Source organism: Corvus hawaiiensis, chromosome 7 (genome assembly GCF_020740725.1).
Source record: "Corvus hawaiiensis isolate bCorHaw1 chromosome 7, bCorHaw1.pri.cur, whole genome shotgun sequence".
Lineage (NCBI taxonomy): Eukaryota > Metazoa > Chordata > Aves > Passeriformes > Corvidae > Corvus > Corvus hawaiiensis.
Genome location: NC_063219.1, coordinates 19,599,747 through 19,615,013, shown reverse-complemented (window position 1 = coordinate 19,615,013; position 15,267 = coordinate 19,599,747). Strand labels below are relative to the sequence as shown.

General features: G+C 38.5%; 1 protein-coding gene across 4 annotated transcripts in view; it reads left to right on the top strand.

Moving 5' to 3' along the window:
* RAPGEF4 (Rap guanine nucleotide exchange factor 4) overlaps positions 1–15,267 on the top strand; it is a 157,354-nt gene that overhangs the window by 83,674 nt on the left and 58,413 nt on the right. For 3 of the 4 annotated variants that reach the window (XM_048310068.1, XM_048310067.1, XM_048310070.1), the window contains 2 exons: positions 14,702–14,755; positions 15,050–15,156. In XM_048310068.1, coding sequence (XP_048166025.1) covers positions 14,702–14,755; positions 15,050–15,156 — 161 coding nt within the window. The remainder of the gene's footprint in view (positions 1–14,701; positions 14,756–15,049; positions 15,157–15,267) is intronic. The other variant, XM_048310069.1, reaches the window with a different exon arrangement.

Below are 15,267 nucleotides of genomic sequence, written 5' to 3'. Positions count from 1 at the left end.
GAGGTCCTAATGACAATTTGTACTGGGAATGGTTTCTTCTGCTGTGTCTAATTGTGACTGTGCTGTGATTGAGCAGACCGATACAGAACTAGCCAGAGTAGCCCCAGTATGAGACCTGCAGATGTGGGGAGAGATTCTCATTTGATCTGGTACTATACAGGAACGAGTAGCACTGCACTTGTGGACCAAGAATCCTTGGTCCAGGTTGCTGTGTATTTACCTGTGTACATGTCAAGATAACTTAGTTCTCTTCAGTGCATACTTGATTCATTTCAAGGATCCCTGAAGCCCTTTCATGAATTTGGATGAAAAACATATGGTCTTTCTGTCTATTTGAAGAGTTTTCGTTGTGGTGGTTTGTGGTTCTAATGATAAATAGAGCTGTGTGTGATGACAGTGGGAGTGGTAAGAGATGGATGCAAGACTTCGTGGATGCATTACACTTTTTGTAAACAAATGCAGAATTTTGCAAGCTACAGGACCTGAGGGAATACTCTGTTTTAAATTTCATCCTTGTTTTCTAAGAGCAGTAACATCAGAGTACTAAATATATGTAGGTATATTTCAGTTTTAAAATATAAACAAGTTGCCACATTTATCTCTTGAAAGAAGGTGAATAATGGGAAAAATAGTGACTAGTGTCCAGTAACACAATGCAGTTGAGTTGTCAGCACCTAAAGAGGAAGCCTCCCTTTCCTGTCACAGCTGTAAAACATTGCAGAAGCAGCTACTGCCCTTGACTCAGGAACGGAACACTGAGCTTGGAAAAGTGTCTGCATTTGTATCCTGCTTTGAGAGCTGCAGTGACTTTCTGAGTCAGTGAAACTACCTGGAAGATTCAAGTCAGGGTAGTGTGGGTTTTATTATGAGGGAGGAGTGAAAAGATGAAAAATGAGTGGTATGGGAAGGAGAGAGACTTCCTCTGTTACCAGCAGAATAATCCATATACTCAAGTCAATGCTAGAGCTAATCTAGATGAGTTTTTAGTTTCATGACTTTTACATATGAATATTAATATATATGATCTTCGCTTCTCTAAATGAAGAGTCCCCTTAAACTGTTATCACTGTTATTTTGATGCTCTCCACTTCTGTTGCCCTTTAATTTTTATTCTTATTTTTATTCAGACTTTATTCCAATTTGTGTGCATTCTAAAGCCTTGCAATTCTTGTTTAAGTGCTGTGATGCAAAGTAGGGATGGAGTCCTCTGCTACAAAGAGCTTTCAGTCAGAAAAAATAGAGTGACTGTCAGACAGAAAGATGCTGGTTTACTTAGAACATCATAAGGCATGAGATTCATGGTTGTTTGTGTGTTTTTAATGAGATTTCTTACAGGAGCTTATTGTGATCAGTCCTTGGTGTGATAATCCTAAGAGACACTGAAAGTGGAATGACAAGTTCAGAAATCAATAGAAAAGTGCAAAACCAAGTGATATATATTTCTTTGTTGAAATTGTAATTTGGAGGGGATCTAACTCACACTGCTGACCTCTTTAAGTGTAGCAGTGTAATCGAGTACTAACCCATCTGACCAACCTGACAAAAGGGCTGTGGAGGTGCTTGGGGTAGCGCAGGGAAGGCAATTTGGGTAAAGAGACATTTTGCCTTTCAGACTCCTGTTGTCTAGCTGCATGAGTGTTGCTGTTGTAGTTTGCATAAATAACCTAAAGAATGGAAAAAACCTTCAGAAATTCCTAGAAAATACTAAAATTTGTAAAGTACTCAGTATTGTGAATTAGGTGTGGGACCATCTTTCCACAGGAGCATCACTCTCAGTTCCACTTTTCTGAGGACACAGCCCACTACCTTCTCTGCCAGTGCTGGCAAGGGCAGTCTGATAATATATATTGTGGAATCATATTTGATGACTTTTGCTTCTTGACTGTGTTTTCTGTGAGATTCTGTCCCAACCCCTAAAAAACATGCACATATGCTCCATTTATCTCTTTCAGTTGAAAGGCAGAAAGAGTGGGTAATTATACTGAGAAAAAAGATAGTCCCTTTCAAGGTTCATGTCTTCAGACAAGTCAAGCGTATACAAGTAACACATTTGGCACTTATATTTGAAACAGCAAAAGGAATTTTTTTGAATCTTGTAATTATTTTCTCAAGTTTGGCAGAAAAATTAGATCAGGGATCTTAAAATCAGATTCTTTCTAGTCACTCATATAATCTCTCACAGAGCATTTTGACTGCCTGTCCTGCCATGCATGCTGGAAATTGGTATTCCACAAAGTCAGTTATAGTTCTGAGTTGGTAAGAAGTAATCAGTGTGTCTGATCTGATCATTTAGCAGCATCTTTTCTTGCTTGTGTATGGATGACAAAAATTTGAGAGGTTAATAAATAGTGGGGAAAAGCTGTCCAGTGATTTTGTTCTTTTTCTTGTGTTAGCTAGTCAAGAGCAGAAGCCTGTTGTGCTGGCTGCACACAAATAGCACCACAAGCATCCAGTTTGTGGGGCTCATTGAGAGCCATTCAGAGTCAGAATTGCAGAGGCAAAAATGTCAGCTCTTTACAGCAGAGCTGAAAATGTATTTAGGACTGTTAGCACCCATGATGGTTAAGGAGAAAGTGCTGTTGAGGTTTATGATTTATGACTTTCATTATTTATTCTTTTTGTGAATTTCCTTCTGAAAGAAGGCTTGGCACAAGACTGTGAACGTGTTTGATCTTTGTGTGCTTTATCATCAGTGGTGCAGCTGTCTTAAAGATAGCAGTTAGTGAGGAAATACAGATGCACGTAGCTGAGTTGAATAGTAGAGAAATTAAAAGAATACATAATTTAGGCTCCAAAAAAAAATTTTTTAAAACCTCAACTTATTTCCAGTACAGGTTACTACACTGCTTTTAATTAGGATTACTCAGACACACTTGTTTTCATCTTAGGAAATGAAATTACATATAAACAATTTATATAATAACCTTGAGCTTGATGGAGAAAAAGCCAGTAGCTTACCAGGAGAATTATGATTATGTCTTTGTAAACCTCCAGTACTGCTTGGTCCATCCTCACTCTTTTTAGTAGCTGACCAAATTTATGAATCCGAGGAGCCTAAAGAAACACCTTCTCTTCTCTCATGCCATTCTTTTCTTGTAGCCTTTTGCAGAATGGCTCAGGTGGTTACTTTCCTCCCCAGCATATTTTCTGGCCCAGCCCACCTTGGAGCCTCCTGAGCAGTGACACCAGAAGCAGAGGTAGGAGAGAGTGGCTGTGCAATAGGAAGATGGTGGGAGCATTAGCTCTCAGAGCAAAGCACATTTGGGCCCAGGAAGAACCATGGCACTGTTTTAACACAAGTTCGCAGGAAATACTTTATGTACGTTGAGTATTTCCAGGCAGACTGGTTTGGATTGCGGTAAGTAAATTTCTCTGGAACAGCATTTTCACACTGTGATTTGCTTAACGTGGTGCAACAGTCGTTATCCTTTACACTAGGAGCCAGTAAAGAGTCAGTTAAGCCAAATAAGATTTTGAGATTATGTTTAAAAAGGGGGTGAGTGGTTGACAGTTGTCAGGGACAGAATTTCAGCTGGACAAAACAATACTTCTAGCAATAATGCGAAAATCAATACTAACATTAAAGAAAAATGGGAAAAACGGGATAAATTACAAAATACAATAGGTGCTCTTCCATTTCACAAGGACGGGGCTGGTTCTGTGATACCCCTAAAAGCCAGACATCACAGAATTTACACAGCTTGGGCTACATACTGAGAGAGGTAAAAAGAGGTCATCTCTTTCAGAAACATACTATGGTGAATTGGGTTGTAAAGAAATGTGGTTAGCTAGGGAAAATGTCAGGTGGAATAATTTTGTCTCTCCATACCCGTCTTGGGTTAATTATTGCAGTCTTTTGTGTGTATTTGTGGAGCCAATTTTTTTCTCAAGTTGCAATAAAGATTCATTTAGCAACAGAAGCATCTCAGAGTATGTTTAGAAGTGTCTGTCCCTTGCTAGTTAATCAGGGAGGATGAGCTAAATTCAAAACAATAAGAAAAAATGTGAACAGGTCAGGTTTAAATAGTAGCAAGTTAGGCAGCAGCAAGCTCTGTAGAAAGTAAGAAGGAGAGACGAAGCAAATTCGCAAATACGAAATATTTACTATTTTCCAATTAAAATCGGATTTTGTTGTAATTGACAGGAATTAAAAGTATTACTCTTTCTCTGTTTAATTGGAGAATATCTACTGTTCTCACAGATGCACATTAACTCAATGTTTGTGTTCTATTTACTGATTATTCCCAATGCATTATGGATTTAATGTGAAAAACAGCATATCGATCTGTCTTGTTCAGATCAATAATTTGATTCCAAATGCCTTTGTATGTTTTTAATCAATACAATTACTGACGCTGTATCTAAAGAATACTGAATGCACTGATGAACTAATACAGCAGTTAAGGTTTAATTTTGTGCTAGTTAAATGTGTAAGACCACAATTGGATATTACTATAAAAGAAAAAGAAAAGCCTTTATCCTACACAGCCTCAGAAACTTGGATGACATAGGATAGGTAGCATGGTTCAGCACATCAGCACCCTCCACTTTGACAAGCTTTTTGTAGACATCAAGAGAAATAGAAGTTTTAAGGAAGATAAGAAGGTTGTTTTGTGGATATTTGTCAAGAGCAGAATGCATGTCTTTTCCACTGACACACAAATATGTAAATTAAACAAGTGCTTGAGGGTTTTTTTATGTTTGTGACAGGAGACTTAAAACCATTGAAGTAGAGAAGTACTTGGCTGAAAGAAAATATTTGTGCTTTTTTGTAAAATGTGTTCTGATCTAGCCATCACTTTGGGATTTCTTTCCTCTGTTTATTTTCATATACTACAGAAACAACCATTTACCTTTTTAGGAAATATATTCCATATAGAAGGAAAACATCAATATAGATCATTAAAAATCTCCTGAGAAATAGGATACCAGAAAGTGTTGAACTGGATATTGTTAGATTATTCCTTCTCAGCTTCATTTTTAGTAAAAATTGATTTCTGAAAGGATGACAGGAAGAAGAAAGAGGAGTAAATAGGGAAGCTGGACTCTAAGGCTCATGTGCTGCACTCCTTCAATGTTTCTTCATTTCATGTGCTTTCACACAATGCATTGCCCTGAACTTGGAGGATAAGAAACATGAAATCACCAGAAGAAGCATAAAATGGGTATAAATTAACTTCTCTTGCCCACTTGCTAAAGGCCTAACCTTGTTGCTGACCTCCCCAGGGAATTCAGGAGGTAACCTTCAATGCCCTCTAGCCCTGTCTCACTTAGATGAATTTTCCTTTCTGTGTTAAAAAGCATTGTAAAGTTCCCAGCATGAATTTGTAGACACTAGACTTCCAGGATTCCAGTTGCAGCATTCAGCAGTGTTTTCAGTTGCTTATTCTCATCACTTGTTGCAGTTGTGAGTAGACACTGTGTCCCCATTTTACCATGGAGAGGTTGAAACACTCAGAGGTGAAATGACTAGTGGGCATCACACAATACATGAACTGCTGTCACCCAGGAGGCAGTGGTCCTCTTGCCTCACGTGGGTAGTGTGATGACTACACTCAAGTCAAGAATTTTACCACTTATTTTAATAGGTTCACAATTTCACACATAATTCACGCTCCATCCAGGTTTTGGCACCCTTATGTTTGACATGAAATCACTTAATCTAAAATTTCACTGCCTCGTCCTCAGAAGGCAGTTCTGGCATCTGGATGTAACTGAAACCTAGGAGAGCCCATCCTATCCTGTTTTCTAGACTGAGTACCTTCTGTGAGGCTTGGAGGTAGGAGATGCTTACCAAAGTTAAAAAGGTATCTAGAAATAAGTGAATTAATTAAGTGAAGCTCATTAATCTTTAACATCCCATCAGTTTGTCTTTTGATTAGGTGCTGTGTACCTAGAGTGTGAGAGATGGGCCTTAAGAACTTGTAACCTTGCTGCCTAACTTTTAAAGTCTTTGCCATTATAGCTTGTTTCTAAAGAAGTAAGTAATTTCAGGTAAACATACTTTTAAAGCTGTGAATACTAAGAAACCAGTAGTTTGCATGAGAGACAAAAAAAAAAGTTTTGTTCTTTCGTAGGTTAAAGAAATGCAGGAGCAGAGAAACCCAGACAACACTGGCTTGAGATTCATTATGATAACTGTAGTCACACCTCTACCAGAATATTGGGAATGCTCGCAGCAGAGTTAGCATTTTCTGACATTTTATTCAATGCAGGCAGTGTAGTTATAGCAGCTGTTTCATTGTAGTGGGGAAGTAGAAAAATGACAGGAAAATAAGACATCATTAGCCGTGTTCTGGGGGGTTTTGTGCACTGGTCATAGTCTGTTTCAATATTCTTTTTCCCTTTGACATTCACAGTGAAGTGTCATTTTTGGTAATGGCTGAATCATTTTGTGTTAAAAGGATGGACGTTTATAGTTTGTCAAGGAAACATTGTTGAAGTGTTAATAATGTATTTCAATTTAACTTTCTAAAATAAATTTGCTACACTGAATATTTGAGAATTTAAAGGAACATATTTTCCTGTTTATGCTATTAAAAAATGTAGATTACTAAAGAAAAGCAATTTTAGAATGTATTTTAAAATACAGCATAGTCTTCACATTGTATTACATTTAAAGAATATAGATTTTAAACCAGTCATCATTACTCTGAATATTTTGATAGTAGCCCATTTGCTGACAGTATTCAAAGCATTTTACAAAGGTGGAAATTATTAGTATTCCTCTCTCCAAAAAGGGGAAAATGAAACACACAGTGATTAGGTGATTTGTGTAAGGTCATGCAGTCAGAAAAACAGAATAAAACTGAGCTGTCTTTAACCACTGGCCCTGACAATTTCTACTAGGCTATTTTGCTTTGTTTAGATAGTTTGTAGTTAGATTATGGGTTTTTAGATTACAGGTGCTATACCTCTATGAAACTCAGATGATTTTTAAAATTTGATTATTTTCTTCCCTAATTTTGCAAACATGCTGTGACTGTGTGTTCATCTGTTCATACCTTGCCGTTCTCCCCATTTTGCTGTTTGCAGATATTTGTTAAGAGACTAGAATGGTTGTCTTATGTGAGCATGGGTGGCTTGAAGATCCTTTGGTTGTACAATTTGAAAATGTCTAGACTGGTCCTTTTAAAACAAGTGATCTTGGGTAATTTGTCCTTTGTTAGTTGCCAAGTATTTGTTAATTGCTAAGTCCCCTACAGACATGGTATGAGGTCAGTCATTGTCGGTTTTGGACTTTTCCAGTTAGGAGATGTGAGCAGGTACTTTGCTTTTTGGCTGCCAGTGCTCTCTTGTGGAGCACAGGCTGGTTCTCCCAGCTGCTGCATATGTTTGTGGGGAGAGTGAAGAGGAGAATGAATTGTTTACAGCATGATCGGAGTGATGATTGCATTTCTATTTCCATTTTTTTTGTCTTCTGAAGGGGTGTGGTAAATCTCCCTGTACGGGCCAGTCGTCTAAGAGTTGGACTTGATTATCCTCGTAGGTCCCTTCCAACTCAGAATATTCTGTGATCAGCTCTGTGATTAAATATGATTTTCTGCGTTGGACCCAGAGCTCAGTCCTGGTATCACACCCCAAATTCTAATCTAATCTAATCAGACGTCCCTGTGGCAGGAAGTGTGTGCCAAGGTTTCTTATGAACTATGCACCCTTTGGGGTTAGAGGTCATCATGTAGACTGTTCTGTGGTGACAAGCATTGGTTAGTATATCAGTATGTTCTACATAGGGCTACTCCAGAGATCCAGTACAGATTAATATCATCACAGATCACAGAATATTCTGTGTTTGAAGAGACCTACAAGGATAATCAAGTCCAACTCCTAAATGAATGGCCCATACGGGGATTGGACCTGCAGTGTTGATGTTATTAGCACCATAATCTGACCAACTGAGCTAATCTCAGGGAAATTCCTATAACATTGACTACATTTTCCTTCAAATTTTGACAAAAATGTGTTCCAAAGGACTTTTTTATGACAAAATCTTTGTTTCTCTCATGTTCAGCAATCTGCATTAAATAAGTGTATTGTTTTCCCTGTAGTATCCTAGCAGAGGTTGGTGCAGTCTGCATAACACTCTTTCACTGCAGCTGCAAATAGGACCAATGGAGTTAACTTCAAGATACTCTATCTAAGACTGCTTTCCAGCTGATAATGCCCTCCAAAAACTGTGATACTGTATGTTCAGCTTTATCCCTGTTACATAGTTATTCTGTAGTGCTGGAAATAATGGCTTGTTTTGGAAAGAGTCATCGCTACATCATCTTTGGAACTCTTATCTCTGCCTTTGGTCCAAAACAGCTCAAATAGATGACATTACAAAAAAATTGAGAAAGAATGATAAGAGTAGAAGTGGGAGGTGTTGTGTGGGAGGGCTGTGGGGACTCCGACTAATTGTCAGCTGTATCCTACTGACTGGCTATGATTTTGCTGATATTGTGGGAATGGGTTTTTTTGTATATTTTATTTCCTCCCATGTAAACCAGATAGGGCATTAGAAGTCTTTTGGGAGATGTATACAAAGATATTCAAACATGTCAGTCAAAAATGGTAGTAATCAGAAGGCGTCAGGAGTCATTTGGAACTAGTAAGAGCTCTGCTCCCTGAAATACACTCAGGAGAAACAGATGCCATGAGCCTGACTCAAAACTCATTGAGTCAATTAGGCACTTCCCAGTGATTCCAGTGGGATTTGGATTAGACTATAAATCCCCAATAGTGGTAAATACTGAGGATGTAAAACAAACAGACCTCTTGTGATGTGGCTGTTGCTGCTGACACCTTTCAACTTGTGTGGCTTTTGTCCTTTGTTTCTTCTGGATCCCCCGGCCAGCCAGCAGGAAAACAGATGTCACTTGCAATTCTTTTCTGTTCCCCAGCTGAAAATAAAGGGATCAACAGTAGTGCACAATTTTATCTGATCACCCTGGTAACATGCTGTGGTTAACTCCAATCAATACCGAAACTTGTTCTCTGTTCAGAGATGAGCTACACTGAGGTCATGTGAAAAAAGTGATTCATTGGCTTTTATTTTATTTCATCTTAGTTCTTTACAATACACATATCCTGCGTTTGCATTTGAGAGTAATAAATTAAGTCCCCTTCATCATTTGATTTTATAGATCCAAATCGCTGCAGATCTAAAGCATTCATTCATATGTAAAGGCTCAGAAACATCCCTTTACAGCTATTTAACAAGGGGAATAGAAAAATCTATTTTTATAAGAGATGTTCTTGGATTTTATTTAGCAGATTCAAATAAGTTGACAGATACAGATCTCATGGCAACTATTATTGTTGTTCATTTTATTATTTATTTGTTTGCATATGGCTTGCTCAGGGATTTAAGAAACACCAAAATAAAGACAGGCCTTGCCCTGTGGTTTGAAATCTAAGGCCTATTTCTCCACAGATTAAATGTGTGCATAAAATTATACACATGAATAATCCTATTTAAATCTGTGGTAATGCTCTCATGCATAAATATTTGAATCTTGAAAGGAATAGAGGCTAAAATTATTACTTTCTCTGCTTCACCCCAATTTAAATATGGTGTTTGTGATTGGCTTTGTGAAGGGTTTGTTTGAATGGCTCAAATGTGAATCCATAAATGTACAGATAGGGAGTTTGTCAGTGTTAATGCTAAAAACCTTTTTACCACAGTTTCTCATAATAATTTTCTGCTTTCCCCTACCAACGCCAGCAGCTTTCCCTTCTCTACCCTGCAGACCCCTATGACCTCCTCCCCTACAGGGAAGATCAGCAGGTCATAACAAACTGTTTGAGTGTGCACTAGTTGGAAAAGGGAATAGAGTAGCTGAAGTTCAAGATGGTATTGCTGTGTTGCTTTATCTCACACTGAAGGAAAGCCAAGAGCAGGTACACCGGTCACTCCTGTGGCCATGAGATGAGTAATTATTTGTAAACTATTGTAATTGAGCTCTTTGCATGATAACTTTTCCCTTATTCAGAACTATTGAGAAATGGGATCATCAAGGACCTCTGTGCCACATGTATGTACTTTAGTCTCATTAATTCTTCAAAGATACCAGGATGTGTTAAGAAGGCAATTAAACATGCTCCTCACTCTCTGCTGTTTTATAGGGAGAGCTACTTTATTTTTTTTAAGTACTTTCTAAGCAACCCTTAATGGAAGGTCGAAGATTATAAAGAATAACAAAACAATTCTTGTTCTTCAGCCAAGCTGTGACTATCCCTTACAGAATACATTTTTTTTTCTGATGAGAAGTTGTTGCTGGAGCCCTTTATCTCCTATTAACTAACTGATGTTACATTTCTCTGCCTTTGAAATATGTCTTGCCTTTCTATAACAAAGTCCAAGCCCTGTGTTTCCATTTATTGCATTTCAGCTAATCACTAGTGCAGCCAGAGCTCACTGCAGCAGCTATGAAAGGCTGTAACTTTGGGGACTCTTTGCTGGGCATGTCTTTTGGATGATGATGGCATTGTCCCTCAGTAGGAATGACTGTCTCGGGCTCGCTGCCCCAGGGGCTCTGTTACTGATTGCCTCTTCAAGCACCACCCTGTGTTTGAACTCTTTTTAGACTTGTAAAGCTGTCCTCGAAAATTGCACAGTACCATGTAGTGAGGCTAAAAGTTACTTCAGGAAAGCATTGAGTCCATCCCTGAGCCACATGCTCACTGTAGCACTGTCGCTCTTGACAGATTCCTTATGTATCCTCCCAAAGATGGAGGAACCAGACCTCTCTGGCAATCTGCCAGTATTCACTGTCCGCTCTGTGAGAAAAGCTTCAGCAATGCCTAGACTGAATATCTCTTACGGCAATTTAAATTATTTCCTGATCTCTGCACGATGGACTAGGTCACTTCTTTTTTCTTTTCAAAGGCCTTTTAAATCTGAAGAGTTTTTTATCACACCTCTGCTAAGATTTGCCTTTTCCTTAGCTGAACAACTTTGATTATTTATGTTGTGCTTTCTGATTATTCTTGTTGCTTTCTTCTAAAATTCTGTCCAGCTGGTTTCAATGCGTTTGGAGTAAAGTGGGCAAATGAGACACAGTGCTTTATATTAGGTCTTATCTAGGCTGATTAAAGCAGAACACTGTTGTGTATCTTATATATTACTACATTCCAGCACAGTATTGCTGCTTTCACACAAGTATGGCATTGGTTATTCAGTTGTGTTTAATATTTAAATATTTTAAACATTATAAACCTTATTTCCTTTTCTGTAGTACTGCACTAAGACACTTGTTCCCTACCCTGTCTTTATTTAGCTGATTCTACCTGCTTCAGAAATGTAGTCATCACTGTCTATGTTGCATAAAAGCATCATTTTTTAGACCAATGTTACAGCTGTTTCATATTGTAAAATTATTCTGCAATGTATGTGCAGTGCCTTCCATCCTGAAGTCTTCTGCAGAATCAATAAAGGTATATTCTGCTTCATCCCATGTTAATATTTAATATTAACAGATGTGATATATTCTTGAACACTGCTTAGAACAGACCTCTGGTATGACTGCCAGTTTGACTTTGCTTCACTGGTAATTGCTTTTCAAAATGCGCTTTTCCAACTGACTTTGCACCTATTTTGTAGGAATTTAATCTGCCTGTTGCAGAAGAGAATATCTGATGAGAAAGTGCTAAAGCCTTACTAAAAGGCTGAAAATCTACTGTTTCTTTTCTAATCTACCAATGTTGCTACTTGATCATGAAAAGAAATTAGATCAGTGTGGCATGACTTGTTCTTGGTTAATATACGTCACATGTGACTCATGTCCCTGTTCTTTTCCAGGTGCTTACAAATGGACTTTTTCTAGGAAGACACATTAAGCTGACATCTGTATTTTTTCAGCTTCTCCTTTTCCCATATTTCTGTCTTCAGCTGCCTCCATAGACCCCAAGAGTGGCTGCTGATGGTTCCAAGATGGATGCAGCCCTCTTTCAGTTTCTTCAAGCTCTTCAAGTTTCCTGCATGAAATTCTACAAACCCAGCCAATCTGAAAATAGCTAATTTATGTTTTGGGGTTTTTTTCAAGGTTGAGATTTTTCTCTTGTCACTCTACTGCTTAGAATATTAACCATCTCTCTGCCACTGATCTTTATAATGAACACAGATAAGAAATAAATCAAAAGTTTCTGGCTTTCTTGAACTGTCTGTAAATAGATTTCCCTCTATTAAACAGTATCTCAACACTGTTTTCTTTGTTTTACTACTAATACAGTTGTGGAATATTTTCTTACCCCTTGACATTTCTTGGCAGGTCTGTCTCATCTTGTACCTTTGCTTTTCTAATTCTGTCGTTTGTTATTCAGTGTATGTTCTACACTTGCCTTCTCTAGACCCCCTCCTTTCTCCTTTCTGTGTATTTTCTTGTGTGTCAGTGAAGAGCTCTTTCTTTAGCTGAGTCTTTACTTCACCTTCTAGTTAAGTTCTGTGCTAGTATGTATTGTATGTATGGTTAATACTGTTTCTTTAAGTAACTGCCAGCTCCCATTAACTCCTTTTACCTTACACTTGTTCCCCCATGACCCACTCCAGGAATATAGCTATCAATATTCTGTTTTTGTGGAAACTTTTCTTCCTAGTCCATTGTGTCTGCTTTGATGATCTTTCTTCCTTCTGTAAAGTTCTGACGTTGGGTCATTTCATGATCACCTTCACCCAACTTATGTTCTGTCTTTGCAGTTGATCCTTCTGTATTGGTCAGGATGTAGGTGAACAAGCCTTCCTGCTGCTTTCTGCAGATTCTTGTGCTGTGTCTTAGCTTTCCCCTTGGTTTTTTTCTGTACTTTTGGGTTGAATCAGATTTCTTCCAAATGCTGTCTTATATTCTGCTTTGATTAAGTTGGGAGATTTATTGAAAAATCTTCATCCATGTTCAATTTTTCACCTGTTAGTTTATGCATTTTTGTTAAAACTTAATTGAAATGCTGAAAAACAAAAAAGTGCATTTGTTTTTGCTAGTCCAGTGCTCTAAAAATCTATGTTTTTTGTCTTACACATTTTAGCTCTCCTTTAAGTATATTCCTAACTAGAATTAAAATCTGGAAGCTAGATTGAGTATATTGTACCTGTTTGAGATTGTTATTCAATGGTTTTGTTTTCATTATGGGCATCTTTCAAAAGATTTTCGCTATTCTTTACATATGTTAACTGCAAATATAGACTGTCTAGAGCAGGCTTCACACAGTTCCAGAAACCAAGAAATATTGAGGGATGTGCTACTGCTCTTCTGGCTGGACAGAAATGTTTGTAACTTAAATGAATTTATGAAAAAATATTGACTTGTTAAATGAGAAAAATCAGGAATCCCATTTTAATTGTATTGATTTGCCTTTTCAGAGACTTCTTGTAAGGTAGAAACAAAAAACTTTGTATTGGTTTCCATATATACAGGCCTCTATGTTAAGATTATTGATTTCTGTCATATGCTTCCCTCATTTTCCCCTTCCCAGCTGACCTATCGTTTCCTGGTGCATTCTTAGCTCTTAGCACTAGTTGATAACTACAAGGACTTTGTCATGTCATTAAAATCCCGTGGGAGCTAATGGACAGATGCCCAGTTCAGGGAAACCAATACCTGGCAACCCAGAAGTACCTGGCTCATGTTTCACCATACTTCTGCTCTGGCTGTCTTGGCTATCTTGGTTTTGCCATGGGGGTTTGAGGGAACCGTGGCTGCCATGGGCCAAGGTGCAGAGTGTTGCCCTTGTGGGAGACCTCTGTGCTCAGCCTGATCTGCTGTCGGCAAGCCCAGAGTGCCGTCCAAAGTCAGCCCTTGTGTCGTGTCTCCTGACATTGCACTCTTGACGTGAGTTTGGTCCATGCTGTTCACTACCAGGCTCAACAAAGCCAAATGTCTTCCCATTGGTCTGAGGTGGCTGCTAAAGTTTGGTTTTGTTCTCCTTTGTCTCCATTTCTACTGTCCTTTAACCTTCCACTTTCCTTTTTCCTCTGTGTTGTGCCGTGTGCTCCCTCTTTCTCCTGTTTGTTATGTGCCTGTTTCCCCATTTCTCTCATCCCGATCTCTCCTTCTCCCCTGTAGAGCCTGATAGTCTTCCCTTTCACTCTTCCCTTTGCAGAACCAAGCCACTTGCTTTGTTCTTTTCTTTTTCCTTCACCAGCCCCTTTGTGAAGGTCCTTACCTGGGTCCCTGCGAGTGGCCTGCATGCCTCTGCATTTCAGAGAGTGGCTATAAAAGGGTTGCCAGCTCAGCCTGGTGTTAATTTAGAAAACACAGATAGTGAAAGAAGATCTCTGTCTCCATTCCTGTTTCTTGTGCTATGCTGTAAGGGAGAAAAGACCTGAACAGAAAAAGGTGCTGAAGGAGGGGAGAATTTCCATGGTAGCAGGCTGAATGGCAAAGCAGACACGTGTGGGGGAATGCTGCTGTGCAGGAGGAAGAGCTAACTATGCCTGTGTAGGCTCAGATCTGGTGTGATGTTTGGCCATTGCACATGTCATTAGTACTTTACAAAGTTTAGCACAGATTTGTTATTCATCTTCACCTGTCATGTCACTGTTTAATTTGCTGATCCTCAATAAGCAAGTTTGTCTTTAGGATATCTTCAGAGGCTTTTTCTATTCATATCTCCTGGCCAGATTATTCTTTGTTATTACACCGGTTTTGTTAATTTTTTTTACTTTAGCCTTTATTTTATTTTTTTCTGGTCAATCTTTAAAAAATTATTTCATTTTATTTTTCAGACACCTCTTATTGATCCTCACATCCCACATCATCCTACTAAAACCATTACACAGGTAATAGAACATAGATGTGCTGTAGAGCCAGGCCATTAGACAAATGGAAATAACTATTTCCAACAGTGATATGAATCAGCTGGAGTGATGCTTTTTGTTAGATGTGATAAGTATGTGAAACTTAAAATCCCAAATATATACTACATTGCTCTGCAAAAGTAAGCCTCTGTGCAAGAGGATTTACAGTTCAGGGAAAAGAGCATTTGTGTTTCATTTTGCAGAAGGCAGTGCAGAGATTTCAGAAAGTTTCAAGTCTGTGTGTCTTGGTCTTTTTCTTTCTCCATGATCACCAAGGTTCCTTCAGAAAAGATCCTCAGAGCTGGAAAGATTTTGCGGAATACAATTTTGTCCCGAGCTCCTCACATGATAAGAGACCGTAAATACCATCTGAAGACTTACAGGTGTGTGAGCTGATTGTATAGAGGCCTCTGAATTTTTATGCCTGCCGTTCTCTGATTCGTCATTTATGCCTCACCATACTTGCAGGTCTCAAAAGGTCTGAAATTATTCTG